This window comes from Pseudorasbora parva, chromosome 7 (genome assembly GCF_024679245.1).
Source record: "Pseudorasbora parva isolate DD20220531a chromosome 7, ASM2467924v1, whole genome shotgun sequence".
In the NCBI taxonomy this organism is placed as follows: domain Eukaryota; kingdom Metazoa; phylum Chordata; class Actinopteri; order Cypriniformes; family Gobionidae; genus Pseudorasbora; species Pseudorasbora parva.
The window spans coordinates 6,170,067-6,196,332 of record NC_090178.1 but is presented as its reverse complement, the minus strand read 5'-3'; the positions used below and the strand labels follow the sequence as shown (position 1 = coordinate 6,196,332).

The window sequence follows — 26,266 nt, the reverse complement described above, 5'->3', positions numbered from 1 at the left end:
GTTACGCCAACTGAGTGGCAAAAAGACTGAGAGAAAGCATTGGTTTTCAGCGTGAATGCCACGAAAAACACACAAAACCAGGCCTGGCGCCAGAGGGGCGTCAGGGGACGCTTGGCCAAATTTGGACATCCAGAACCGGACCCAGGGAGATATGGACTTGATAATAGCGTGTCATTTTCTCACTCAATCTCAAACCACTGCCTCTTGCTGCTTCTGCTACTGATTGCTTTTTAGAGCAATTGCCCTATTAACTCGTCATGCAGGATTATGGAGAAAAAAATATGGACGTAGATTCCGTGACATCACCTGTAGGTTTCTGAAGAGCGTCGTAAAGTCACTTCCGTATTGGCTTCAGGAGAGTTTGATGCATGCTGGCGTAGCTCTGAGGTAATTCGGAAGCTGCACGTTTACAGTAACTCAGCGTATGAGACTGACACAATAAAGTCGTTATTTTTGCGCACAAAAAGTATTCACGGTGCTTTCTAAAGTTAAGGTTGAATCACTGGAGTGGAGTCACATGGACTATTTGAACAATGTTTTATTCCTTTCAGCTGTAAGGGCCTTGAAAGTGTTTATTAAATTGCTGTCTATGGAGAGGTCAGAAAGCTTTTGGATTTCAACAAAAATATCTTCTTTTGTGTTCTGAAGATGAATGAAGGGTCTGGAGGAACGCCATGAGGGTGAGTAAATAATGACAGCATTTTCATTTTGGGGTGAACTAACGCTTCAAGTATACCTTTTATACTTAAAAAAGAAGAAGAAGAAATGTCTCTCACCCTAATTTGCATTGTTACAATGTTCATCATTTAAAATCTAATTTACAAGAATATAATTGAAGTGCAGTTGGCTTTCTTTCCTGCATTTGTCTGCTGTTTCCTTCTGGAAAATGCAAATTTAGTTGCTGAACAAAACACCACAAAAAAGCACTACTCATTTTTTGTACTTATATTAATTTTATATTTTGGTTCCATGACACAATAATTTCGCACATATAATTCTTTTAACACCAAATGTACATAAAATCACATTTATATTGCATCTTTGTAACATTTTTTTTCTCTCTCGTTGTTTAAATGGACCACTGGTGCATTTTAAAGAGCAAAGGTTAAAAACACAGTTGTCCACACACATTAATATCACTAACATCAGATGTAGCTACTACATGTCACAAAAAAATGAGTGGAATGACTTAAAATGCATAATTTCATTCACCTGCACATATGATAACACAATGACGTTCTTAAAAAAAAAATGTAAACAACGTACTAGGGGCAGCAGATATAGATACTCTCCTGTCCTCATTGATTGAACAGCAATGAGAAGTATCTCTGAATATGAATGAGCATGCACGACAGGGTGACTAGAACAAGAGTTCAGCAATATACAGTTTAATTTAACTTATTCACAGAGACAAAACAAAAAGAGGGGCACGTGACTGAGTATGGTTCTTCTATTTGAAGTCCAGCAGGTTGCAGTCGATTTTGTAGTACACGTAGGGATAATATTCTTGCTGGCTGAGGTTCAAGCCAGGAATGTCCATGGCAGATTGCTGGAACAGGAAAAAGACAACTTATTTAAAGTCACCATGAAATCAAACTTGACACTTATTTTTTATGGAACATTGCAGCATTTGTTATTTAATTTGTGTGCTTCGTAGTCTTTAATCCAAATTATTGCCCCCCCCCCCTCCTGAGGGAGGGACAACCTGTCACTCAAATGAGATCGACCAATAGCAAACCACAATTCACCATGGACAAAATATGTCTCGCCCCACATTTATTCTGGTTCCAGAAGCTTTTTTACTCAGATATACATCACAATATGGAACAAAAGACTAATCGCAAATTCCACCTCATGCTGATTTTAAACAGGCCACAATAAAATGCCATTTTTCCATTAATCACCTAGACTATGCCCATCCGTCTAATCTGCACCGCAGATAGTTTCATAATAAAGCAGTAATATTTTAAAACGTTTTAAAAAGTTTTGCGACTGCTTTGGCAAAGCATCTGTCAAACAAACTAAAAACGAAACTAAAAGTGCGATAAGTCTTTGATATGTCAAGGACTGTACATTAATTAAATATATCGTCTGTTTGCGTTGCGTTCAAAGCTAAGTGCACACTAGGGGGTTGAACGACTTCAGATGTTTTTAAATTAACATTTATGTTGTTAAAGTCAAGTCAGCATTGACTAGTTGCTGATGTCGCAAGTAAGCCTGAATGTGTGTATTCTTGTGTACAGCTATGGCATGACACAGCGCTGCCCACAGGGCAATTGCTCTTACATAACAACTTATTTTTATCAGTTATTTTGTCTTTGGGTCGTTGTATTTCTCACAGATTTCTACTCGTTCTAAATGAGATACAGATAAAGTAGGCTGGACATGCCCCCAGAGTCCCCTAGAGCAGTGGTGCAAAACCCAGCAGGATTTAGTTCCAAACCAGCTCTAACACACACAGACCTGTGGTTTTCTAATAAGCCTGAAGGACTTGATTGGCTGAATTGGGTTGAAGCTAAACTCTGCAGGGCTGTGGCATACATATAGGCGGTTAGAATGGTGTGTAAAAAAACGAATTCAAGGAAAAGAAATGTAAATAATAAATCAGCTCCATTGTGGATTCCAAGTGTTAAAGGGCTTATTGCTTTCCATTTAAAGACATTGCAAGGGTTCCACCAGTATTAAGCACTTGTGAAACGTTAGTAATGACGTACTTCTGAGTTAACGAGACGGCAGGAAGTTAGCCATGGAATGGCATAAAAAAATAGACTTAAAACACAGCCCAGGAACTGAGTTTTACACTAGAGAGACAGCAGTTTCCACAGGATTTTCCTGTGAAAATCCTGTGGAAACTGCTGATGTTATTACTATTAATATGGAATTTTTACTTTGGGAAGGCGACTTGCGCTAAATGCTGTAAATGTCACAAAACCTAAAAAAAAATCCTTATATTTAAACCGAAAAATTAGATTAAACAAAGGTTAACTTACATCAATAATAGCAGCTGCGCTGCTGTCCAGGTGCTTATAAAGATCGTACAGAACTTCCCTCAGTTTCTTCATGTTCTTCTTGTTGGGCTGTAGCAGCATTGCTTGGAAGTTCACAGGCAATCCATATCTGTTTATTGAGAATTAAAAAAATTGGAAATAAAGCAGTCAGTAATGTTTACTTTTTTAGCACACTTTAATAATAAACTACATTACAAACACAATTAATGCGACCATTTAAAGGAACACCCCAACTTTTTGGGACTTTGGCTTAAGTGTATCCCCCAGAGTTAGATAAGTCCATATATATCATTCTTATCTCCGTGCATCCCATAACTCAGTCTGACACGCACTGACCGCTAGCCTAACATAGCACAAAGACTGGAGGTATATGGTTTCAGCTAGCGAGGTACTCAACAGGCGGCCCGCGGGCCGCATCCGGCCCGTCGGTATTAATTTTGTGGCCCGCATCATGCTGAAGATGAATGCAATTAAAAAAAAAAAAAAAAAAAAACACAATCAACTCAAATGTTGCACGAATATTAGACAGTTTTACTTATAGGCTATGATTATACCACGGACGCTGCCGAAAAACCACATGTCGGGCAGGTTAAGTAGGCTAATAAAAAAAGAACACTTGTTTTCAGTTTTCAGCTCATTTCACGATCAAAGACCATAATAGGGAGAAAGATCGCGCTTGAGCGGAATCAGCACATTTTAGTCTCTCTCTCTCTCTCTCTCTCTCTCTCTCTCTCTCTCTCTCTCTCTCTCTCTCTCTCTCTCTCTCTCTCTCTCTCTCTCTCTCTCTCTCTCTCTCTCTCTCTCTCTCTCTTTATGAAGACAGCTGTGTGTTTAACTTCTGGATGCGACACTGAACATTTAAGTTAATAATATTTAAGGTTTGCGCGCGTCACACTTAAGCTTGCTGAACGGAGTTTGCACAAGCCTCATTGTGATGTGTGTGTGGAATATATCAAGTATCTCCGAAAGGTAGCCTATACAGTTCATTTAGTTTTTTTTAAAGCTGAGCGTATAACAAATAGCGGAACTAAAGCTGTCAGTCAGTAACTTTTGTGTGCACGATACGCAGCCAGCTCACTTTCACTTGCATTTAAATAGCCTATAACACTTTAATGATATATAGCTCCTAACTTAATAAAACAAGCTTGCCATTCGCAAAGCCCAGGTTTATTAACGGTGGTCTACTATTGCTATAGTGAACAATTTGTTGTTTATGTGAATATTTAAGAAAATAATAATAATTATGAATGGGTCAAACCAGGCACGGCGGCAGGATTCCAGTTTTGGATGGGCCAGACCAATTGTGGGTGGGCCTTAATTTAAAAACGTTATCAAGTCATAGGCGTCGATTACGGGGGGGACGGGGGGGACACGTGCCCACCAGATTTCGTCATGAGTCATTTTGTACCCACCACTTTTTTTGTTGAAAACCTTTTTTTTTGTTGAAAAAGAAAGAAAGAAAGAAAGAAAGAAAGAAAGAAAGAAAGAAAGAAAGAAAGAAAGAAAGAAAGAAAGAAAGAAAGAAAGAAAGAAAGAAAGAAAGAAAGAAAGAAAGAAAGAAAAATTCTTCAACGCAAGACAGTTGCGTTGCCGCTGAATTTTTTTCATTATCATGAGGTGCGGCGCTCCTCCAAACAAGTTCACGGAATGGAAACCCACGACGGAAAGCAAATCGTGTTTTCTTTATTTTACAATTGCACAATACAAGTAAACACTTTGCAATTTTGAACAATGTATTTCTCTTATTATCTGTATGACCAAAATGACAGATTTTATTTGTTTCCTCTGCTCGTTCGCGCGGCCGCCTCGCGCTCGCACATATTCCAGCACTGCAAACATCGCAGTCAGTTCATTATCAAAATAAAATAGCCAACCTAATATACAAGAAGTTACACAGCTCAGTTTAAATAGTCAGTAATAGCCAACATTTCGTGCCATTCAGCGTGAGCACTGCACCACTGTGGTGTTATAAGTAAAGACCTCCGCGGGACGGATTTTATGTTAGCTACCTTCTCTTAACCTTCTCCCGCTCCCGCCCGCAACATTCATGTTTTGTCCCGCTCCCGTCCGCATAAAAGTATAAATAGTTTTTCTCTGTAGTACGTCCATGACACTATTTCAAGTAATTTAATGTAAAAGCAAGCGTGTGCATGCGTGGGTTGGCGTGGCAGAATACGGGCAAAGGGTGCCCCCTTCATAATTCCAAAAAAAGATATCTCCGTTTATTGCGATCTCACAAAGCTCTGTTATCAATAGAAATGACTGCACAATGAATCTTCCAAAATGTCAACACTTTCTTTGCTATAATCAGACGATTTGTCAGCATATAGAATTCAGCACTGCGCAAAAAACTCCTTTGAGTGGATTCTATCTTAAATGCATCTGTTTGGCCACAACGTTCCAGAAATAAACACATATTGGTTACATTGCACAATGCAGCAAAAACGTGTTATACTCTGCCTGCGTGCGCCTGTAAATATTTTTTTATTTCGTTTTAGTTGTTCTTTTTGGTTTTGTGCAATAGATGAATAACAATTTATTTGTTTCTAGATGTTTTATTTTTAGATAATTTAGGGCTTCTCATGTGCTGCGAGCAAATCACTCCGCAGAAGTGGAGCAGTGCTGCGCCTTCTGAGAATATAGTCCACAGTATGTATATGTTTATAAGATAGCTGTGTCTCATGTAACCTTGTTATTTGTACGCGCTGTGACTATACACATTGCAACATGTAAATAGGAAAATGTTGGCGTTATTTTGTCACTTTTTGAGCAGTATAGGCTAGCTGAAACCATATACCTCCAGACTCTGTGCTAAGCTAGGCTAGCGGGAGTGTGTGTCAGACTGAGTTATGGGATGCACTGAGATGAGAATGATATAAATGGACTTATCTAACTCTGGGGGATACACTTAATAAGCCAAAGTCCCAAAAAGTTGGCGTGTTCCTTTAAAAGAAAAAAGGAAGTTTTGTTATAGCTATTAGAGCAAGGGCGCCACCATCTAGCAATACCACAGCTCTTGACGTCACGCTGTTGGTTTCCTCTGTTGGCCAGTGAAATAACTTTTTTAGCACGTGTGTTTTGAAATGGGGAAAGACAAACTTGGAAAGATTGTTGTGCCCATAATAAGTGAAACTGCTTATGCATTAGAGCTGATATGGCAAGGGGGAAAATAGGATCACTAATCTTGGGATTTAAGAATCGATATTGGTTCATGAAAATGAGAATCGATTAAAATCAAGAAATATTTTTTTACCCAGCCCTAAAAATAAATAAACCTGATGTGAAAAATGCTCCTTTTTTGGACAAGGTGGGAGGTTTGAAGTTTTGAAAGTGAAAGTTGGCATAATATAATAAATTCTTATACCATGGTCTGTTTTAATACTCGATTCTGATTGGCTGGAAGGTGTGCATTAAAACCGTTTAATGCACAGGTAGTTCCAGTCAGTTTGATTACAGTTCGAAATTAATCCGCCACTTTATAAACACTGGTAACCATAGTAACACAGTTACGCTTGCAAACAGAGTGACAGTGGCAGCTGGCAGTATCAACCACAGATATGTCTTTATGTACAACGTTACATATCTATGGCAACATTAAGTAACATGAGACATGACGTGACACACAGAAGCCAATGGCACATATGTCACTATGCGCAGATATGTATACGTATACATCTATACATCTATAACTATGCGCGTATTGGCACATCCGTGGCACATGCGGTCTTCATTGTCATGTTACTGACATTATCGCGACTGAAACTGACATGACACCGAGTTGCGGAACATGTCGCCGTGTGTCGTGCGTTTTTTACACTCACTGCAGTGTTGCCTGTCATTCATAAATAATTTTAATAAATCCATTAAATAATCATTAAGTTATGTTCGATATGCTTAAGCAACGAGGGGATCTTCAGACTGACATAAAGAAGAGATCGCGAAACGCATCTCTCTCTCTCTCTCTCTCTCGCTCTCAATAATGAATTTAAATAAATGCGGTAATTTGTTCATATAAAAACATTTCGATGGCTCTACTTTATTTAAAGCGACGGTGTGCTAGAACTAACAAGACGTAAGAAAACAATCGTCATTTTAACCCGTCTCTTAAAAAACATCAGTTACAGCTTTAACTTGTTTTTATCTTGGCAAATAACCATGGTATAAGCGGGATAATCCACGGCTAGCCATGCATTAAAGGATTTTAATGCACGACATAGAGGCAACCACCCTCTTCTACGCTCGGTTCTTCGCCTCTACGCTGTGCATTAAAATCCTTTAATGCATGGCTAGCCGTGGATTATCCCTTACTTATTTCATAAGAAAATTCTAGAATAATTAAATTCCTAATGAAATGTGCTCTCTAGGAACTCAGAGATGTTTTGTTGTGTCTGTACCTCAACACTGATTCCACGAAGACCCGCAGAGCCTTAATATGGATCCAAGCAATAAAAGCCTCGCTGAAGTTGACCTTCAGCCATCGTACAAGTGGACCCTGCAGAGAACACATGAATAACAGAGTTAAAAATAACCAAAACTGATATAGTAATGTGCCAATTGCTCTGAGGGTCCATCAAGCCGATACGTACAAACTGCTTTTTCTTGTCAGTTGAGAGTCTGGTCATCTCCTCCTTATCTGCTTTCATTTCCTCCTCGTTGTACTGGAAGTCACGAACCGTGAACCTGCAAAGCAGACACTGGGATGACTAAGGCATTAAGATCCTTAAATTGGACAGATTCTCGGACATCTAAACGGTGTGATTCATGACCGCATGGTGGGGCTAAAATTGGCTCTTTACTTGTTTTCTCTAGCCTTGTGTCTGAAGTCATCAATGGCCTTTCTGAAGAGTGTGACGGTAAACAGGCCGCTGTCATGGTCCTCAAAAAGCAAACTGCCAATAAGAAAATAACACTAATATTTAGTGTTGTGTAGAAGGGAGAACCTTAAAAGTCCTAGTCATATTTCACTCAAAATCACAACCTAATTATTAAGAAAATTAATGGAAATGTAATTACTGAAATGCATTAAAATATTATTTAATGTGCAAAACATTTATACATCAAGGTAGTAACTATTTGGCTGATATTCATTTATACGCTTTTTATTACAAAAGTACCATCAGCAATAGTCAAAAAATGACAGTGACCTCAGATTATATTATTTTGCACTACAGACAAATGGAAATGTATGTCTGTTTGTTCCACTGCATTAGTAACCAGCATAACACTAATTTATCTACTTATGTCCTAAACATGTTCTCCTCAAGCCTCAGACACATATATTGATTATGCCTTTTAGTCAAATCAAATCCAAAAAACCTTCAGGTTTTCCAAAATCCCATATAATATCTGCAGTTAAAAATAACAATGCACCATTTGTTATGACAATGACAATGCAATTTGATTATCTAAGGTCTTATTACTTGAAAAATGTTCCTTCATTTCAATTTTTTGACAAGGTGCATGATCCCTTAGACACTTCAAAGAAAGTCTAAGAAAATAACTGACAAAATTGTTGCAAGTTGCTTACTTTGTAGATCGTGGCACCACCATTTCTGAAAGAGTCTCGTAAGTGCGCTGCCAGTCGGTATAATTTGTTCTGAAGGGTTACAAAATGAGCTGTCAGCGTGAGAAAAATTCAACAAAATAGGGTTGTGTGCATCCACAAAGAGGCTATTTATGTTTTGTAATACGTCACTTACTTTGGTACCACCACCAGCATAGTAATGAGGTACTCAGAATCTAGCACAAAATCATCTTTCTTGACAATATCAGCCAAACTCCTGGTCAGCAAGCTTCCTCTGGGGAGAGCACACACATTACACTGGTTCATTGAAAAATGCTTTCCAAACCATGACTCTCAAAGTCATTCCTTCAATATGTGGTTTTCTTAAAGGAGTAGTTCACTCTAACGTGGAAATTATGATTTATTTGACTACTTTCGTGAAGTCTGTCAGTATAAATTGTTGTCTGGAGATTCATGGATATATATATTAGGGATGCAAAAATAAAGTTAGTCCACGGTTCAATACATACCTCGGTTTTTAACCACGGTTTTCCAGTTCGTTTTTTTGTGCTATTCTATTCTTAGGCGACAGGAACAGAAAAAGTTTAGGGAGAAAATGTTTTTATTGCAAATACTCTTTCTTGATTTTATTTAAAAGACATAAAAACCCTTACTTAAACTTGAGTGTGTTTGACAGTTTTAGCGCAGTAAGACTGTACAGTAATCACGTGTGTTTGACAGACGTTTAGTGTGCGCATTCAATGCAAAAAAATGTTTAACCGGCAAGGCTTTAAAACGCGGCTAAACACCCCTTAACTTTAGTGCATGATTGGATATTTGCTCATATCAGCACGTAGACTCACAGGCACATTCAAAAAGAGTCGAAATAAACTGAGAGAAATATTTAAAACGGATAGAAATTGAAATAATAATTTAATTGCAAAACCGGAAAAAAAAACGCAATTCACCAGCGCGTATTGAACCGCGAATGCCGTATCGAACGGTTCAATATAATACTGAGTATTGTGACATCCCTAATATTATATATATAATATGTATATTGATATATAATATAAATTGTATACAGAATATACATGCAAATATCTCTTAAATATATACATGAATGACTGTGTTTATATATATATATGATTATACACTATATATATATATATATATATATACACACATATACATACAGATCTAGTCTTGCATGAAAAACAAAGGAATTCTCTATTTATAACGGGTAATAATTTTCAATTTATCTATTTGGTGTAAGTTGCATTGTACATTTTGAACTTACTCAATAATAAAATACAATTAATATCAATGCAACTATACAAATAAAATGTTACTAAATGTATAATTAAAAAAACAAAACAAATAATGAACATGAAATAAACCTAAAAATAGTTCATTTGAAAAAATTACTCACGCATTCTTCCTCTCTAGATTCTGCAAGTTTCCTTTTAGGTTGTTGTAGGCCGATGCTCGAGCCTTCAGGTCATTGTCAATCTGTGAGACTTGCTGTTGAACAGCAGGGGGAGAGAGTTTCATTTAAAACAACATCTGAGGTGTCATTCAAGGACCAGAAGCCCCAATCATAACAGTTAGACTCCACATCAGTACTACATGTTAAACAGGGCTGAGAGAGGGATCAAATATTCAAAATACATTCACAATGAGTGATATAAAATAAGGCAACATTGTGAATGTGGCAATGACTTTCATTTTACTGTAGGAAACCAGTGGTAAACGGAAGGTCATTGTGGCTTTTAGTCCCATAGTTCACATAGAAATCACTTAATCAAATCACTTGCCTTAGATACAATCTCAGAAATGTTCTTCAAGGATTGTTTGATAGGGTACTTGGCCATGTCCCACTGGAACCTTGTGACGTAGGTGACCAGATCGACTAAAACACAGCATTGAAAACATGAATAAATTAAACGAAACCAGCAACAGTGTAAGATTCCATTTAACCCCATGTGATTCTTACCTCCATTTGCCAGGAGGTTCTCCTGGACTTTATCTCGGCTGTCCTCCAACACGTCGGCCATGTACTGAGCAACCTTCTTCACCACACTGTGAACAAAATCAAAAGACATCACAGCCCTCTGAAAACTCTCCCCAATTCTCCAAGATTGGAGATCGTACAGGACACAGAATTCATCACACATATCAGATGATTCAGAAACACTGAGGTGTCCAAGAAGCCCAGTTTCTGTTAGTAAAATGACTAGTTAGTAAAATTATGCGGATGGCATCACTTTAAGGCTTTTTAATCATTTGTGAGAACATTCTGGCTTAAAATATTAATTGATTAAAATATTAAAATGAACTATTGATTAAAATAACTATTAAAATATTGCCTGGTGTGCAGTGGCCATACTCCAAAAGCAGAACGTGTTTGTCAGTGGAACGCAAGATTATGCTCTCTTATGCTCTATATAATCTCTTATGCTCATCAAGCCTGCATTTTTTTAAAATAAAAATAAACAGTAATAATTGTAAAATATTACAATTTAAAATAATGGTTTTCTATTTTAATAACTTTAAAAATATAACTTATTTCTGTGATTTTTCAGCAGCATTACTCCAGTTTTCAGTGTCACATGATCCTCCAGAAATCATTCTAATATGATGATTTGATGCTCAGTTATTATCAATGTTTGTGGATTTTTTTTCTTCTTCTTCAGGATTCATTGATGAATAAAAAGTAAAAAAGAACAACATTCATTCAAAATATTTATTTTCTAACAATTTAAATATTTACTATCAATTTCTTTTTGATAATTTAAAACATCCTTACTGAATAAGAAAAAAAAATACTGACCCCAAACTTTTGAACTGTAGCGTATACTGTTACAAAAAATATACATTTTAAATAAATGTATTTCTTTCATCAAAGAACCCTGAAAAAAGTAATACCATTTTTTTAAAGCAGCACAACTAATCAAACATTGATAATAATTCATCATATTAGAATGATTTATGAAGGATCATGTAACACTATACACACACACACATTCATATATAATATAATATTTATTATAATATAATATTTAATTAATATATACTAAAGCATGCATTGGCCTGCTTTTATCAAGACACTAGATTTATTATATATATTATGTTTGACTTTATTGCTCAAAAAAGAAATTTAATCTCACATCTACGGATAAGCCATAAGTATCATAGTTTAAATATGATTGTGGAAAGAGAAGCTAATTTTAGGCAGATGCCACAGTAACCTCACCTCTATATGAGATTCCTCACACACCAAAGTAAAGAAACATGCGCTTTGACCGACACAAGGCGTTTGACATCCAGCATTGATATATTATTACTAGAACCACAACAACTTGGTAAGATGTTTGATTCTTTTAGACAAAATGAGCATTATTATAGTCACTATTACTCCTATAGGGTGAGCGATTCAAACTATTAAAATTTGTTACATAACTCCTTCCATACTGTTTATGTTAGAGATAGAAATAATTATAGTTTAAAAATTGTATCTGACGCACAATAAAATGTAAAAAAAATAGACCTAGAAAGCCTAGAATCTAAAGATGAGAATTTCATACAGACTTGAAACTCAAGAAACATCTCTGTTGACTTGGGACACAAAGCAACCACCAACTACACCCTAGCAACACCTTAGCAACCACCCATAACACTGCAACAATCACATAGAAATATCCTGGCAACCATCCATACACTGTGAAAGTGAGTTTTGCATTAAAATTTAAAGATTTATGGAACGTGTTGAATTAAAGAAAAAGAAAGAAAGAAAGAAAGAAAGAAAGAAAGAAAGAAAGAAAGAAAGAAAGAAAGAAAGAAAACAACTTTACCTTTCAACAAAAGAGTCCAACTTGGCCAGCTCATCAGACAGCCCCACAAGGACATCTAATGTCCCGACCTGCAGCGTTTAGAGAAGAGAAACAGAGACACTTTGATGACCGTCCAGTATAATGAAGCAATATAAACACAGCCATGCTGGATTTGATCAGCATCGGCCAATACAGACAACAGGGGCCGCCGGTGCTTAGAGTGGCGCCGCCTCTGTTCTCATCCTGTCAGGCGGAAAGTGACCGGTCAAGACGACACAGGGCAGAAGAGTCACTTGACACTGGGAAATAGGAACAAGACTTTGGAAATGCTTCTAAAAGGCTGATTTTTGTTTTCAATCAAAGAAAACCCTGCATGCAGATTGACACATGAAGGTTTCTGTGAACATCTTTAAAGGGTTAAGACGGGGACACACCAAGCCGTTGGTTGGCTGTCCGGCAACACCAGGATGTTTTTGAGCGTCTGCAGTTTTTTGGCTTAACATATAGAATCACGTCGGGCCATCAGTGAGAGAGAAAACTGTGATTGGCTGTTCAGTTTAGCAAACGAGTCAGTGCACAAGAATAAGAGCAAAAGAGATAAAAGCAAGCAAAGTCATGACGGCATAGAGAGAAGGCTATTATAATTTTACGTCATCTTACTTTGAAGGGTTAGTTCACCCAAAATTGTATGCCATTAATGACTCTGAATATATATATATATATATATATATATATATATATATATATATATATATATATAGTTTCTATTTTTCTATATTTTTACTTGTTATTCATTTTTTTGGGGTTTTTTTCCCCCTTTGTGATTCTTTGGAATGAAAACTGCGTTATAAATAAAATCTATTATTATTATTATTATTATTATTATTATACACAGTACACACACATATACTATGTAAACACAAACTTTTATTTTTTATGTGATTAAATCGCAATTAATCGATTGTCCAGCACTAACATACAAATCTAGTGTTGGTAACCAAACTGTTTTGATTTGTAAGTATATATAATAATAATAATAATAATAGATTTTATTTATAATGAATATTTTATATATATATATATATATATATATATATATATATATATATATATATATATATATATATATATATATATCGTGAGGAGTATTTGAACATTGTCTTATTTGCAGCTGTATCGTACAAATAAATAGTTTTAAAAAATCATACATTGTGATTTCTGGATTTTTCTGGACCTCTCCATGACTTCTAAGTGGGAGAACTTGCAAAATAGCAGGGTGTTCAATACTTATATTCCTCACTGTGTGCGTGTGTGAATATATATATATATATATATATATATATAAAGCTGCACATCAGCGTATATTTTAGATTTCCTAATAATAACTGACCAATCAACAGTGAAAAAAAGAAACCAGAGATCAAAAGGCTATCACTCAGACTGTAAAAAGAGGAAGAGGAAGAGAATGTGACCTTGAGATCAGGAATGTTGAACTTGTTGTTAGTGGACAGATTGTTGGTGCGAGTTGTGGCCGTCATTAGTTTGTCCCATGTCTGCTGGCAGGTTTTCTCTCCAGGAGCCGAAATCAACCAGAACTCTGTCATGGCTGCAGAGGAACAAGTAACGAAGAGTCTAAAGCAGAAAGATGTTGACAGGCATTAATAAACATCGAAAGGAACAAACTTCACACATCACCAATCAGCCAAACAAAGATATTTAAGGTAGCGTTTTACAGACATTCAAATAAATAAATTAATAAATGCAACAATACTTCGATTAATATAGGCATTCATTTAGAAATAACATTTTCATAAATTAATTTAGAAACACTTAGGATTTTCAAGATTTTCAAAATAAAAATACACATTTGCATTTGATATTAGGTTTTATAAACAGTGTTACCGCTGTTTTAATTAATTTATATGTAAAGCTCTTTGAATTGCCATTGGGTATGAAATGTGCTATACAAATAAACTTGCCTTGCCTTGCCTTATATTAATGGGTAAAAAAACATTTTTTAATTCTTTTGTAGAGATTTCTGGCATGGATGTCCATTTGTATGAATTACTGAATTCATGCAATCAAATACAATTTTGTAAATTGTAAAGATTTAAATTAAAATGTTTGCTGTGCAAATATCTCCAAAAAAGACTGAAAACAAACAAAATTATTCACAATAACCTTTCAGACAAGTTTTCTTGAACAAGAACATACAAAAAGTAGTATCTTCCTCATGTAATACTTTAGAGCAGACGATAGCTAAAAACTGTGTATTGATTATAGACATGCCTGAAAAATCAATACTTATGTAAATCACAATTTCATGATATTGCCAGGTTTTCCATGACAGTGAGACCCTGGTACTTCCACTTCACATTACTATAAATTTAAACCTGAAAATGTTAATTTTGAATAAAAAACGGTATTCATGTTATTTGACAAATAATAGGAACAATATTTTTAGAGTCACAAAACTGTATAAATCAGAGAATTTTGGAACTTATTGACTCATTTCCTCAAAATGAATGAATGGCACTTGACAGTCACGAGTTAAAGCATAAGCAAAGGCCCATCACACCGACCTTGAGTCTAATGAATGGACACTGTCTGATTAGAGTAATAATACCATTTGATCTATCTCACTAGTGCAGATATCAGATGTTTGATCATATATAAGAGCATCATAAGCCGATTGCTCAAACAGTCACAGTGTAAACACGCAGCATTTCATTCATATAGTGCAAGAGAACTGGACAAACACACTCAAATCGACACCTTTGAGATGTTTAATCTCAGTGTCAATCTGGAAACCCATTACTGATTCATTTTAAGGCATATATAAACACAAGATGAAGCTCAGACTGCTCTAATCCACAACTAGCAAATACAGCTAACGCTGCAGACGGTCGCACAAACAACGGTCTTTTCGTTTCTCCAGCGTTCTTACCTGATTTCAACGTCAACGAGATGGCACGACGATTATTTGGTAGTTTTACCTAAATATTTTCAAAAGGATCAGTCTTGGGATTTGATATTCATAATGACACTACAGTGTTTCCAAAGGCTTCTCTCACGGTCAGCTGATCAACTGCTGTGATCTGAGCATGCGCAGACAAAGGCGACAGCGACACCTGGAGAGCTGGAGTAATTATGGCAGCTTCTTTTTCACCTTAAAGTCTCCATGAAATCAAAATGTAAGGTTGTTTGGCTTTAAGTATGCATATAGCTGCGTACATTTCCCCAGGAAATAGGGACTTTGGGGTGGTACTTTCGGGTGAAATTTCCCCTTCAAAATGCTTGAGATGTGGAACTTTTCAAAGTTCAGGAACTTTTTGGGGGTGGGCGCTGAACATGCTGAAGGGTTGACTTCACGCAGCATTTTATTTCAAAGGCTGCGTCCGAAACCTGGAAAATGCTGCCTTCGGAGGACACATTTGAAGGCAGGAAGGCCTCAAGCCATGTCCGAATCTAATGTTTGCTTCACTTCCTGTCTCCTGAGATACCTTCATCTGATCGATTTTTGAAGGCAGCGTACATGTGTCCTTCGCTGCCTTTGATATCCCACAATCCTGTGCTTTCCATTCAGTGACAGTTGAGCTGGGGGAAAAGATGGCGTCCGAAAGTTGAGTTTGCTGGTCCGTTTGTATGTAAATGTATGTTTTTATTTTCCACTTCTGATGTCATTTCTAGCGAGAAATTACTAATGTAGTAATTAAATATGTGTTTAGTTCTCACCAAAGCTCTCTCTATTTTGCTCATTAAACTGTTACACTGCCTTCGAAGTCTGTCCAAAATTAGTTTTGTGAGGTGCCTTCGTGCTCAAAACGCTGCCTTACAAGTCATTGTCTGATAAGGCAGCGAGGCAACGAGTCAGCTGCCTAGGTTTTCAGACGCAGAAAAAGTCTGTTGTGGTGCATGCAGTAAGAATTGTTTGCTATTCGAATCAACAATTGAGTTTAAAAAATATGTTCAGACTTTATTGCATTTATATTCGGAGGACGAAATCCAAAACCTGGAAAATCATGCACAGTCCAACGTCACCAGACTAATCTTCACAGTACTTTATATAGTGATGGAAACGCAGTTGGGACAAACTGTTCTGGGTAATTTCGGAGGAAACAGGGCTTATGTTAGCCTTAAGGTTGTTTATATGCTAGTGAGCTCCAAAACAATGATAAAATTCACAATTTAGAAGATTTAAAAAAAAAAATAATAATAATAATACCGGTATATATTTATATATATAAATAATTATTATTTAAAAAATTTCTTCTCTTGATTCAATCACATGATCCTATCCTGTCGTGTCTCTGGACCGGATCTGCGGCATTTCACTGACACTAACGTGAAACCAAGACAAATTTACACCGTCCGATCGTTCCCTATCCCCTACAGTGCACTATGTGCCATTCACCATGTAGAAAATGGTAAATGTGTGAACAAGTGACGGATTTCAGCTGCATTTATAATGTCGGGCGGAGCTTCAGATTCTAGAAAGCATTTGATTGGACAGAAAATCTGATGAGAAGCTGAAGTTCAGTAGTCTGACAAGCCAGACCCACATCAAGATGTTTGGTCTGGAAACTCACTATTGACAGCTCAATCCGAGGGGCGGATAAACGGTTGCCTTTCAAACTCCCTCTGCACGCGATAGGATACCGCTACACCAACCAGAGCTCGTTGAAAAGATTAAACTTTCACCGTATCCGGTCGGCAAAACTCAGAACACATCTTCCCTTTTTAAGAATGACTTCAGTGCTGTTCTTTGTTCTTTTCTCAGAGAAAAGCTTAACTCCAAGTCTTCCAGAGTCGCGGTCAAAGCTGATTCGAAAGACCGCCGTTCGCCAGCTTCTGTGTTTGCTAGAAGCATGCAAACGCAACTCGGCTGTCGTCATTATGTTAAGCCCAGCCCACCGATTGGCCCGACCAGAGTTTGGCGTTTACAGCTCAGAAGTGTATTAAGAGTTGCTAGACGACACTCGCAGCAGATTAGATTTGCTGCCGCTAGGGTGCGTCTAGATTTCTAGAAGGTCAGAGTATTGTCATCAAAATTATTGATCCTTATTGGTGGAAGTTAGAGAGTAAGTTTTGAATGCTTAGCTTCTAAATACAAATTCTGTTTGTAGCACACTAGCTAACAGTCAGACTAACATATTCATACTAAAAGCCAAAAAACATCACTTTTGATTTCATGGGAAGATTAAAGTTATTGCTGTGACTTTAATTGTCTACTGCCTGTAAACTGTTAGTGTTTTAAGAACTGTTCCACATGTGCATGTGCAATAATTGTTCATGGTTCACTGAAAACACTGCTTAAAGCCTTCCAATAAAGATTGTAATATATAATAATAATACCTATAATATATACCCAGATTACCTGACAGCAACATGGTGAGGGCCAAATCTGGCCCACATCTGGGCCAACACTATGTTGCTGTCTGGGTATATTTTTACATGTTACACAGCAGAATCCTCATCCAAATAATAATATATTAGTTTTAACGAGAAAAACAGTACTCTTTTAGCACAGAATCAACAGCTGACTGCTACTTTTATTCATCATGCCATACGCACATTTATGATTCAGTAGCCTCTGAATTTATGAAGCTGGCTTTTCTCTGGAGGTTAAAGGCAGGAATGCCCAGTCAGCAGGCCCAAAGAGGGAGGCACAGCATTCTTTTTTTGGATAGGAGTCCCTCTTCCTGGCAGCGAGTGTCCCCCACCCTGAGTTCGAGGAAAAGCCCACAAAGGGATATGTTTATGGAGTTCAGTAGGTCTGGGGTGCATTGTTTGGGATACAATGCCGGGACTGGCTGGAGCCAAACCCCCAGATCAAACACCAGGGTGGGCTGCCCACTGACTGGCCGGCGGCCAGACCGATAGGGACATGTCTGGGCACGCGTGCTCTAATCAGTCACCCGCCCGCCAGCCCGAGTGCTTGGGGAATAAGGAACATTGCTTGTTTAGTCTCTAGGGATGTCCAGCCCAGAGTCTATGGGTTCCAATTTTTCCTAAGCTTTTTGTTATAACCTTCGCATCCATTTCCTTAGTTTCTAACACATGCTCTAAATACACAAAAGGATAGCAAGGTGATTGAGAAAGCATTTCCAAAAATAATAGGTCCTCTGGGGCTTCGATCATAACATTTCGTCATGAACAGAAAGTCAGATTCTGTCATTATTTACTAACCCTCAGACACTGCTGCTGTTTTTTCTGTTGAACACAAAAGCTAATTTTTTTCAGCATTTAGCTTTTTTCCACATAGTCCACCATAGTGACCATTTACTGACTCATGCACAATAAGTCTTCTGAAGTCATATGATTTATTTATGAGGAACAGACCAAATTTAAAGACGTTGTTCACTGAAAATAGTTCCCTTTTGCTGCAGTTCTCAAATTAAAATCTTTGTATTCCAACTGAATGGGGTTTGATTAGTTTACAATTGAATTACAACTGGTGTTCTTTTTGGCAGGATAAAGTTTAATATTTATTGGACTTTTGAGGTCAAGGAAAAGTGAGTTCATTTGAGTGCTGGGTAATGGGTGGAGAGATGAAAGGTGACAGATAGTGATGGAAAACAAAAGATAAGCTATTGTTTTTGTTATAAACTTGCTGTCTATCTTTTTTTACCTCACTGGCAATGGCCTTCTAATGTTTTTAACGCATAAACTTGGTGTTTGAACATAGTTCAAATGTAGCAAAGTGATAAAACAATTGCCATATTTTTGCAATCTTTAACAAGATCCCTACAAACCTGATTCCAAAAAAAGTTGTGACACTGTACAAATTGTGAATAAAAAAGAAATGCAATATTTTACAAATCTCATAAAATTATATTTTATTCACAATAGAATATAGATAAAATATCAAACGTTGAAAGTGAGACATTTTAAAATCAATTTGGCTCAATTTGGAATTCATGAGAGCTACACTGTCCAAAAACGTTGGGATAGGTAGCAATAAGAGGCCAGAAAAGTTAAATTTACATATAAGGAACAGCTGGAGGACTTATTTGCAACTTATTAGGATTTGCAACTTATTAGGTTAACTGGCAACATGATTGGGTATAAAAAAAGCGTCTCAGAGTGGCAGTGTCTCTCAGAAGTCAAGATGGCAGAGGATCACCAATTCCCCCAATGCTGCGGTGAAAAATATTGTAGCAATATCAGAAAGGAGTTTCTCAGAGAAAAATTGTAAAGAGTTTGAAGTTCATCATCTACAGTGCATAATATCATCCAAAGATTCAGAGAATCTGGAACAATCTCGGTGCGTAAGGGTCAAGGCCGGAAAACCATACTGGATGCCAATGATCTTCAGGCCCTTAGACGGCACTGCAATCAAATACAGGTATGCTACTGTAATAGAAATATCAATATGGGCTCAGGAATACTTACAGAAACATTGTCGGTGAACACAATCTACCGTGCCATTCGCCATTGCCGGCTAAAACTCTAATCTATCGAACTAAAATTTGAAGTTCTTTTTGGAAAACTAGGACGCCATGTTATCCAGACTAAAGAGGAAAATCAGTGCTCGGCTCAGAAGCCTGCATCTCTGATGGTATGGGGTTGCATGAGTGTGAGTGGCATGGGCAGCTTACACATCTGGAAAGGCTCCATCAATGCTGAAAGGTATATCCAAGTTCTAGAAGAACATATGCTCCCATCCAGATGTCGTCTTTTTCAGGGAAGACCTTGCATTTACCAACATGACAATGCCAGACATACGGCATCAATTACAGGATCATGGCTGCATAGAAGAAGGATCCCGGTACTGAAATGGCCAGCCTGCAGTCCAGATCTTTCCCCCATAGAAAACATTTGGCACATCATAAAGAGGAAGATGCGACAAAGAAGACCTAAGACAGTTGAGCAACTAGAAGCCTGTATTAGACAAGCATAGGACAACATTCCTATTCCTAAACTTGAGCAACTAGTCTGCTCAGTCCCCAGACATTTGCAGACGGTTATAAAAAGAAGAGGGGATGACACACAGTGGTAAACATGGCCTTGTCCCAACTTTTTTGAGATGTGTACCATGAAATTAAAATTTAACTTATTTTTCCATTAAAATAATACATTTTCTTAGTTTAAACATTTGATATGTCGTCTGTGTTGTATTCTGAATAAAATTTTTAAATGTTAAATCACATGTGTTTTTTGGTACCGTTGCTGATATTAATATGGCCAAAAAGTTGAAAGATGAAATTCTGATGCTTGTAATGTTAATCAATTAGTGTCACATGCCTGTCCTGTCTTGTGTGCACATGTGGGTTTGTCATGTCTACTGTCAACCCCGCCCTTCTTGTTATCTGATTATTGGTTCATTTGCCCCACCTGTTCTCCCTCATTATCTGCCTTGTTTGTTCCCTTTATAATCTCCTTGTGTTTGTCAGTCTGTGTTGGATCCTTGTGTAATGTCTGCGTCTTCCGTCCTCCCCGTGATTCTGTTGGTTTGTTTAAGTTTGTATTTATATTATTCTATTATGTGTTTTTCCCCTCGTGGGTTTTGTTTTGAGTTTATGTTTTATTTTATAATAAATTATCATTTTCTGCACTTGAGTCCTCGCACCCTTTTCCCTTGTCTGTGACGTGACAGAAGGATCCAACCACTTGAGGACTCAGCAGGACTTGTGTTTTTTTTGTTGTTTTCATTTTTGTTTTTCTCCCTGTATCCTCCTATGGAGTGGGAGAAGAACCTGCGGGTGATGCGTTACCTGAACTCCCGGTACATCCGTCAACAGGGGACGGATGTACAAGAGTTTGCAGGACTGTTCCTCAAGGAGGTCGAACATTTTGGGCTCAACGAGGCAGAGTGGAAGGAGACTTTTAACCTCTGCCTCGACATGCCCCTCTCTCCAGGGGTGATGGACAGGATGGGGAGTCTGGGGTTCTGGGAATTTGTCTACTGCCTGGGCCCCAGTCCTTCCATGGTGCGTGTTCCGGCGGATCGTGCTCCGGTGGTCCCTGTGCCGGTGGATCGTGTTCCGGTGGTCCCTGCTCCGGTGGTCCCGAAACGGAGGAGGAGGAGAAAGGCTCCCTCCGTACCTGCTCCGGTGGTCCCGATTCCAGGGGTCCCAGTACCGGTGGATCGGATTCCGGTGGTCTCTTTGCCGGCGGATCGTATTCCGGTGGTCCCTATGCTGGCGGATCGTATTCCGGTGGTCCCAGTACCGGCGGATCGTGCGCCGGTGGTCCCTGTGCCGGTGGATCATGTTCCGGTGGTCCCTGTGCCGGTGGATCGTGCTCCGGTGGTCCCTGTGCCGGTGGATCGTGCTCCGGTGGTCCCTGTGCCGGTGGATCGTGTTCCGGTGGTCCCTGTGCCGGTGGATCGTGTTCCGGTGGTCCCTGTGCCGGTGGATCGTGTTCCGGTGGTCCCTGTGCCGGTGGATCGTGTTCCGGTGGTCCCGAGTCCGGAAACGGCCTGGAGGGCTGTGATGGGATGCTTTGTGGTGGCAGTCCTGCATGCGTGGAAGGAGCACAGGGCTTTATCCGAAGCCCCGGAGGCAGTTCCGGTGGTCCCAGTTCCGGTGGATCGTGTTCCGGTGGTCCCTGTGCCGGTGGATCGTGTTCCGGTGGTCCCAGTTCTGGCAGATCATGTTCCGGTGGTCCCAATGCCAGCAGATCGTATTCCGGTGGTCCCAGTGCCGGTGGATACTGCTGGACTGGAGAAGCTTCCCCAACGCCCTGCCTGCGCCGCTGAGGCGCCCTGCTCTCCCTGCGCCGCTGAGGCGCCCTGCTCTCCCTGCGCCGCTGAGGCGCCCTGCTCTCCCTGCGCCGCTGAGGCGCCCTGCTCTCCCTGCGCCGCTGAGGCGCCCTGCTCTCCCTGCGCCGCTGAGGCGCCCTGCTCTCCCTGCGCCGCTGAGGCGCCCTGCTCTCCCTGCGCCGCTGAGGCGCCCTGCTCTCCCTGCGCCGCTGAGGCGCCCTGCTCTCCCTGCGCCGCTGAGGCGCCCTGCTCTCCCTGCGCCGCTGAGGCGCCCTGCTCTCCGTGCGCCGCTGAGGCGCCCTGCTCTCCGTGCGCCGCTGAGGCGCCCTGCTCTCCGTGCGCCGCTGAGGCGTCCTGCTCTCCGTGCGCCGCTGAGGCGTCCTGCTCTCCGTGCGCCGCTGAGGCGTCCTGCTCTCCGTGCGCCGCTGAGGCGTCCTGCTCTCCGTGCGCCGCTGAGGCGTCCTGCTCTCCGTGCGCCGCTGAGACGTCCTGCTCTCCGTGCGCCGCTGAGGCGTCCTGCTCTCCGTGCGCCGCTGAGGCGTCCTGCTCTCCGTGCGCCGCTGAGGCGTCCTGCTCTCCGTGCGCCGCTGAGGCGTCCTGCTCTCCGTGCGCCGCTGAGGCGTCCTGCTCTCCGTGCGCCGCTGAGGCGTCCTGCTCTCACCGCTCCTCCCTGGCACCCCCTGCACTCACCGCGCCACCCAGGAGTCCTGCTCTCACCGCGCCGCCCTGGCCGCCTGAACTCTGCGGGCCGCCTGAACTCGGCGGGCCGTCCTGGCCATTCGAACTTTGTGTGCCACCGTGGCCTCTTGAACTTTTTGTTTTCCTTGTCCCTCCCTTGTTTACCCCTCCCTTGTCTGTTTCTTCCTGGTCTGTCCCTCCCATGCCCCCCTGGTCAGTCCCTCCCGTGCCCCCCTGGTCAGTCCCTCCCGTGCCCCCCTGGTCTGTCCCTCCCGTGCCCCCCTGGTCTGTCCCTCCCGTGCCCCCCTGGTCTGTCCCTCCCGTGCCCCCCTGGTCTGTCCCTCCTGTGCCCCCCTGGTCTGTCCCTCCCGTGCCCCCCTGGTCTGTCCCTCCCGTGCCCCCCTGGTCTGTCCCTCCCGTCCCGCCCTGGTCTGTCCCTCCCGTCCCGCCCTGGTCTGTCCCTCCCGTCCCGCCCTGGTCTATCCCTCCCGTCCCGCCCTGGTCTGTCCCGCCCGTCCCTAGTGGAGCGTCTGGTAGCCGCTCCTTAAGGAGGGGGTAATGTCACATGCCTGTCCTGTCTTGTGTGCACATGTGGGTTTGTCATGTCTACTGTCAACCCCGCCCTTCTTGTTATCTGATTATTGGTTCATTTGCCCCACCTGTTCTCCCTCATTATCTGCCTTGTTTGTTCCCTTTATAATCTCCTTGTGTTTGTCAGTCTGTGTTGGATCCTTGTGTAATGTCTGCGTCTTCCGTTCCCCTGTGACTTCCTTGTGGTATGTGTTCAGTTTCAGTTTATGTGTTTTCTAGTTACGTTTTCCCCCTCGTGGGTTGTTGTTTTGAGTTTGTTTTATTTTATAAATAAATATATCATTTTCTGCACTTGAGTCCTCGCACCCCTTCCTTTGTGTGTAACGTGACAATTAGATCTTTTCATAGCAGACAACTTATACAAAAAATGCATATAAAAATCAGTCATCACTTTATATCTCCTCTACCAGTTAGTTTCAGAAGAAACCTGCGTTCTCTTTCTCCCTCTCACCTCTCCTCCGTTGTATCATCCTCTCTTCCGTCACCCACACAATTCTCCTCTATGGATGTCAACACTGCAACAGACACTTTATGTTCCACTTTAACCACTTGTCTAGATACTATCTGCCCTCTGTCGTCTAGGCCAGCTCGCGCTACTCCCTCTAACCCTTGGTTATCTGATGTTCTTCGTGAACACCGGACCAAACTTAGGGCAGCAGAGAGAAAATGGCGCAAATCAAACGACCCATCTGACCTGAGTAAGTACCAATCTCTGCTCATTTCCTTCTCACAGGACGTCCATACAGCTAAATCCGCATATTTCCACAACAAAATCAACAGCACCTCAGACTCACGCACACTTTTCAGAACTTTCACCTCTCTCCTCTGTCCCCCTCCACCACCTCCCACCACCTCTCTTTCTGCAGACGATCTTGCCAATTTTTTCACAAACAAAACCACACTCATCAGCAGTCAGTTCACACCTCCACACACACACACTTTTGAATCAGCCACTTCCACAGCCAAACATCTTCTCTCCTCCTTCTCTACACTCACTGAGGATGAAGTATCTAAGCTTCTCCTCTCCAGCCATCCCACTACCTGCCCTCTAGATCCCATCCCCTCACATCTCCTACAAGCCATCTCCCCTACACTCTTACCAGCACTCACACACATCATCAACACATCTCTCTCCACCGGCATCTTCCCCACCACATTCAAGCAGGCTCGGGTAACCCCACTGCTTAAAAAACCCACATTAGACACATCACTTGTAGAGAACTACAGACCTGTTTCTCTCCTACCATTCATTGCGAAAACACTTGAAAGAGTTGTTTTCAACCAGGTCTCATCTTTCCTCTCACAGACTAATCAACTGGACGTAAACCAGTCAGGCTTCAAAAAGGGCCACTCAACTGAGACGGCATTACTGTCAGTTACTGAAGCCCTGCGGCTGGCTAAAGCTGCATTCAAATCATCAGTCCTCATCCTCCTTGATCTGTCTGCTGCCTTTGACACTGTGAATCATCAGATTCTTCTGTCCACCCTCTCATCACTGGGCATCACAGGGACTCCACTCCACTGGTTTGAGTCCTATCTCACAGGTAGGTCTTTTAAGGTTGCCTGGAGAGGAGAGGTATCCAAAACACATCAACTGACCACGGGGGTTCCTCAGGGCTCAGTGCTTGGACCTCTCCTCTTCTCCATTTACACTACATCACTGGGACCCATCATTCAGGCACATGGTCTCTCTTATCATTGCTATGCTGATGACACACAACTCTACCTCTCATTTCAACCAGATGACCCCACAGTAGCTGCACGAATCTCAAACTGTCTGGCGGACATCTCGGCATGGATGAAAAAACATCACCTGCAGCTCAATCTAGCAAAGACTGAGCTGCTTGTTTTCCCTGCTAACCCCACCATACAACACGATTTTACCATCCAGCTAGGTTCATCTCTGATTACTCCTTCGGGGTCGGTCAGAAATCTTGGAGTAATCTTTGATGACCAGCTGTCCTTCAAAGACCACATCTCGAAGACGGCTCGGTCATGCAGGTTTGCATTGCACAATATCAGGAAAATCAGACCGTTCCTTACGGAGCATGCAACACAGCTTCTTGTCCAAGCCCTGGTCATTTCTAGACTTGACTATTGCAACGCGCTTCTGGCTGGACTTCCATCTTGTGCAATCAAACCGTTGCAAATGATCCAGAACGCTGCAGCACGTCTTGTATTCAATGAGCCCAAAAGGGCTCATGTCACACCTCTATTCGTCTCTCTGCATTGGCTACCACTCGCTGCCCGGATCAAATTCAAAGCCCTGACTCTTGCTTATGGATCTTCCACAAGCGCAGCACCCGCATACTTCGACTCACTCCTACGCGTCTACACACCCACCAGAAGCCTTCGCTCAGCTAATGAGCGAAGGCTTGTGGTACCATCACAGAGAGGCATGAAATCCCTCTCTCGAACTTTTTCTTTCATTGTTCCGGGTTGGTGGAACGATCTTCCGTCCTCCATACGCACAACAGAATCACTCACTTCGTTCAAAAGACAGGTAAAAACTCATCTCTTCCATGAGCACTTAATCTTACATTAAAAAAAAAAAAAAAAAAAAAAAAAAAAAAAATTCCCCCTCTATTTCTCCTTTCTTCTTTCCTTTTCTGGTCTTTGCTACTCTGAGCAGTGTGCAAATCTTAGTATTTAGGGCACTTTTTGTGTTTCGTTGCCTCTTCTTGACGGATCGCTTCCTGTTCTCCTGAGTTGTAAGTCGCTTTGGATAAAAGCGTCTGCTAAATGCATAAATGTAAATGTAAATGTAAATATCTCCCAAAACTATGGATATAATATAAAATAATATCCCAATTATATCTTAGTAAGATATAATTATATAACATATAAATTAAATGCAATGATGAAACCTGCTTAATATGCCTGATGGATCATTTGATCATAAAAAATTAATAATAATAATAATAATAATAATAATAAAAACGTTTAT

At 40.6% G+C, this 26,266-nt stretch overlaps 1 protein-coding gene across 1 annotated transcript; it reads right to left on the bottom strand.

Annotated features, from left to right (window-relative positions):
• Window positions 1–1,243: 1,243 nt before the first annotated feature.
• On the bottom strand, window positions 1,244–15,460 carry atp6v1c1a (ATPase H+ transporting V1 subunit C1a). Its single transcript, XM_067449514.1, has 13 exons — window positions 15,292–15,460; window positions 13,817–13,976; window positions 12,366–12,433; window positions 10,508–10,593; window positions 10,329–10,423; window positions 9,944–10,035; window positions 8,708–8,806; window positions 8,536–8,604; window positions 7,805–7,897; window positions 7,595–7,688; window positions 7,403–7,500; window positions 2,991–3,117; window positions 1,244–1,549 (listed from the first exon to the last, which is right to left on the bottom strand). Exons 2-13 carry the CDS (start codon window positions 13,946–13,948, stop codon window positions 1,451–1,453), a joined length of 1,152 nt encoding a protein of 383 aa, XP_067305615.1. The 5' UTR covers window positions 13,949–13,976; window positions 15,292–15,460; the 3' UTR covers window positions 1,244–1,450.
• Window positions 15,461–26,266: the final 10,806 nt, after the last annotated feature.